The 4,269-nt window shown below is 42.0% G+C and overlaps 1 protein-coding gene and 1 pseudogene across 1 annotated transcript; both read right to left on the bottom strand.

The window, feature by feature from the left end:
* On the bottom strand, positions 1-1,717 carry LOC111431829 (annotated as a pseudogene).
* LOC111432092 (ATP sulfurylase 1, chloroplastic-like) lies at positions 1,610-4,060 on the bottom strand. The gene is made up of 5 exons (XM_023068891.1): positions 3,119-4,060; positions 2,595-3,000; positions 2,243-2,503; positions 2,072-2,158; positions 1,610-1,987 (listed from the first exon to the last, which is right to left on the bottom strand). Exons 1-5 carry the CDS (start codon positions 3,619-3,621, stop codon positions 1,841-1,843), a joined length of 1,404 nt encoding a protein of 467 aa, XP_022924659.1. The 5' UTR covers positions 3,622-4,060; the 3' UTR covers positions 1,610-1,840.
* Positions 4,061-4,269: the final 209 nt, after the last annotated feature.

Raw genomic sequence — 4,269 nt, forward strand, 5'->3', positions numbered from 1 at the left:
TTATTTGGAATAGCAATCGACTTTTCTCTGTTTCTCCTGTTTTTCCTTCGCTTTGCTTATCTGTATTGAAGCTACGCGATTTACGCATCTCGATATCACCAATTGAATTGTCGGAATTTCATTCCTTGCTCGTTCATCTGGTTCTTGTCTTTCCGCTTCATGTTCATTGTTTGTTGAAATTCCCGTCGTCTTTCCTATCTCCTCATTCTTATGCTTGCAATCTCCAATAGATAAATATAAAGTGTCCATACCTTGTTCAGAAATTTCCAAATATTCTCCATCTGGATCCTCGCAATCCTCTCCAGGAGCCTCGTTCTGGTTCTTGTTCTTGGCTACAAATCCAGGAGAAACTTCAATTTCTTCTGCATTCTTTCTGGAGTGTGATCCAATCGTGTTAAATTCCACTTGGATCGCATTTGAAATCTTAAATTGAGTTGCAATATTGTCTTCAATGACCGTTTCAGTTCCCAAATGTTCTTCTCTTAATTGGAATCCGTGAATCTGTCTTCACTCTCAGGAACTTGCATAGATTCTTCTGGTGGTAAACACGAAGAATTATGACGTATCAATTCGGTCGCAGGTTCTTTATCTTGAGTATCAACTTTTTTGGCATCTGGCATTGTATATTCATGGCATGGCCTTGGCTCTATTAGATCAACATTTTTTCTTCTCCACATCTGTGTCTCGCTCTGAACCATTACAATCCGCATCAGTTGATTTTTCTTTGTCCATTAGGACAATGGCATCCTTTCCCTTATCTCCATCATTTTCCGTATTAGTATCTCGGCCTGTATCAATAACTTGATCCATATTGCTGGTTTCCTCTGAATCTTCCATGGTAGAATCTGTTGAATCGTAAGTGTTGTTCAAACTCTATTCCAAAGCATCCTTGCAGTCCTCTGGGGATTTGTTGCTACCTTCTACTAGTGATTCAGCTGTAATGTGGAGCAACTCATGCTGATTACTCTTGAACTCCGTAGTCTTTACAAGTTTCTGCACATCTAATGCAAGTAATGGGAAAGTATGCTGACTAAGACTCTAGAATACTAGAAGTTGTTACAACAGAGATGTTCAAATTCTATCATTCCTCTCTGACACTGGTACTTAGTGATCGTCAGCTTTACAGCTTTCAAGATTTTGTTTAGCACATAAAGTTCAACAGTCTGCTACTCAGATGAGCACATGAACGATCTGTCATCATGATTGTGCTTTTGCAACTAAAATTTATACTGTTTTTGAGTAATGTTTGTAGGCTGGGGCAATGGCAACCTGAAAGCAGGGGTATATCCAAACTGGACATAACTGGAGCTGCGATTTCTTGGGTAAAGCGCCTTCTTGCTGCGTTTTTCATTAACAAATTCAATTCGCCACATGTACTTTTCATCATATTCTCCATTTTAAAGGTGAATGGGTCGCCTAACTAGAACTGCAATTGCTATATTATTGTATTGATCGAGATTTCTTAAGCTTTAATCCTTAGGTTGATGCAAGGTGGCTGAACTTAACTCCATCGTTTGGGAGGCGGAGTTCATAATATCTTAGTAATTTGGTATGTAGTTCTCTACCTGTCTATAACAGCTTTAAAAGTCGAACAATTGGACTGTTCTGCTTTTTCCTCGTTAAAAAAATTTTCATCCACAACCTTGTAATTATCCATGAACTTTTCATCTACTTGAAACAAAACCTGTAAAGGATCAGAATAATACAAGGACAACATTCGGTAAACCCATCTCAAGCGAACTCTATACAATATGTTGTGTTGTACAAATCTAAAGATGTAATGAGGGCATCTGCATTTACAAAGCGAGGCAAATCATGTGACGGGCACAACAGTCTAAGCCTACGCCAGAACAGGTTCAGGTTCAGGAAGTCTGCCATTGCTGCTAGCAGGTACCAAACTTTCATAGTATTCAACCAGCACCTTCCATCCACCTGGGCACATAAATCCTTCAGGTGGGCTCTCTTTATTCTTTGCTAGTCCTCTCATCTGCATCATCCAAACATTGGTTTTCTTTTTCTTGTTTTTCATTATAAATAAAACAAATCACTATAGATATTCGCAGGCAATTACCTTGGTGCCGGATATGAAAAGGAAATCCTGAGCTCTAGAGGGGTCAAAGAAGGCCATCTTGCCCTGAGTTTTATCATAAGCAGCAACCTGAATGTGTAACATCATAGATAGATTAGTAACTCCTATATCTAAGTGAGTCGATGGCATGGCATTCTAAATAAAGCTTATTACTCTGAAAGGAAGGATGTTTAGCCGCTCTAGTCCAGGTGCCATGCTCAACACTTTCTTCCCATGCTCTGCATCATACAAATCCCTTTTCTCCGTAGGATGACCCATTCCAGCTGGGTCACGTCCAACAATGTAAAAGTTGGCTCCTGCATTGATCCTTGCCTTTGCATGCCACTGCACCTCTGTTGGCCCTGCATAGTGCATTGGAGATGGAAATATGGAGACCACTGTTGTCTCTGGATCAAGAATACCATCCTCCAGCACCTGGTAGTAAAATAGACCCAGTTCTTAAAGTTTAGATCTTTCCATATCGAATCAACAAAAAGCCTAGGAAAGATGGTTTACAATTAGGTACCTTCTCGTGTTGCTTCATTCGCCAACTAAGTGGAACATCATCGGCCTTGGTGTAGCCACCCAAAGGATGAAGCAACAAAATGGGGTTCTTGTATCCCATATCAAGCAGTCGACGGCGAGTATCAGTCATTAGTAATGCATGCCCATTATGTACTGGGTTTCGCAGTTGGAATGCAAACACTGCATCTGCATTTCGCCGGGTGAATTCCTCCCGTAGTTCTGCAGGTGACTGTCGGAATCGATCGAGGCCATCGTGGTACTTGATTGGCTCTATAACCTCTAAGTCACCTCCTATCAGCCAATTACCAACATTAGTTATAGCACGATCAACATAAGGGAGCCCAGGGGCTGTGGTGCCCCAGGTTCTTGATATCCTTTCTTCTTTAGGGTGCTTGTAGATCTCAATACTGATTCATCCAAACATAAGATTAAAAACCACACAATGGGTTTACCAATGCAGAGAGATTCATCAGAACCATAAAATTTTCCAGAATGAACACAGAACAAAAGTGGAGAAAATCTTACTCCTTCAGAATAGCAATGGGGTTGTTGTTCTTGGCGTCAATGAGAGCCACACTGGTGGAGTCCCCGATGCGGTGCTTTTGGGCATCGTCAATGGCGAGAACAATGGGCACTGACATGTTCGCCACAGACCCATCTGGAAGCCTGAGGGAATTGAAATGGAGCGTTTGGAGGAACTCGGATTCTCTCATGAATCCAGTAAGAGGACTGGCCCATCCTTCGCTGAGCACGTGAACCCACTGAATGTCGATGCTCGTAAGCTGGATCGCGGGCAAGGATAAGGCTTCCTTCTTCTTCAGCCCCCGCAGAGGCTCCTCAACCAGAAGCTCCACCAGCCTTCCGCCGTCCGGTTCAATCAAACCCATCGAAACCCGGAGCTGGAGATGGGTCTTCTTCGCCTTGGAGCTGCCAGCAATGGAGACTGTAATCGGAGCGCCCAAATGGGTGTAGGAAGTTCTCTGAATAAAATGAAATGGAGATGGGGTTTTGATGAAACCAGTCGCCATGGACGCCGTTAGAGATGGAGACGAAGGCTTCAAAGCGAGATTTTAATGAAAATTCAGCTGAAATAGGAGAGATTAAGCTGAGGGGTAGAAAGTGGGAGAGAAAACGAAACAAAAAGGGGAATCAGAGGAGGATTCTGCAATTTTTTTGAATCTGTACGATGGGATATGAATTTATAATGATCCAACTTACGAAAGATACAGAAGGGGGATAATGAAGATTCCTAGTAAATATTCTCCCTCTTTTGGTTGGGAGGATGAACCTGGACATCTTCGTTTCTTGGGAATTTTTGGTTTTATGTTTCCCAAATTGGTCGACCCATGCAATACTGAGGTAGGTCGATCATCACTCATCCCTCGTGTTCTATGCCGTGAAGTCTCATGGGAGTTCTTGTCTTTTAGATTTCAGTCTATAGAGAGGAACTAAATATTCCTTCTAATGATGTCAAAACTTTTCTTAATAGACTTATTTTAAAACAATAAGGTTGGCGACAATATGTATCGTGCCAAAGTAGACAATATTTATTAATTGTGGGTTTGTGTTGTTATAAGTGGTATCAAATCCAAACATCAGGCAGTGTGCCAGCGAGGACGCTGGGCCTCAAAGTGATAGATTGTCAGATCACACAATTGGAGAGGGCACTGCCAACG

Source organism: Cucurbita moschata, unplaced genomic scaffold, assembly GCF_002738365.1.
Source record: "Cucurbita moschata cultivar Rifu unplaced genomic scaffold, Cmos_1.0 Cmo_Scf00037, whole genome shotgun sequence".
NCBI lineage: Eukaryota > Viridiplantae > Streptophyta > Magnoliopsida > Cucurbitales > Cucurbitaceae > Cucurbita > Cucurbita moschata.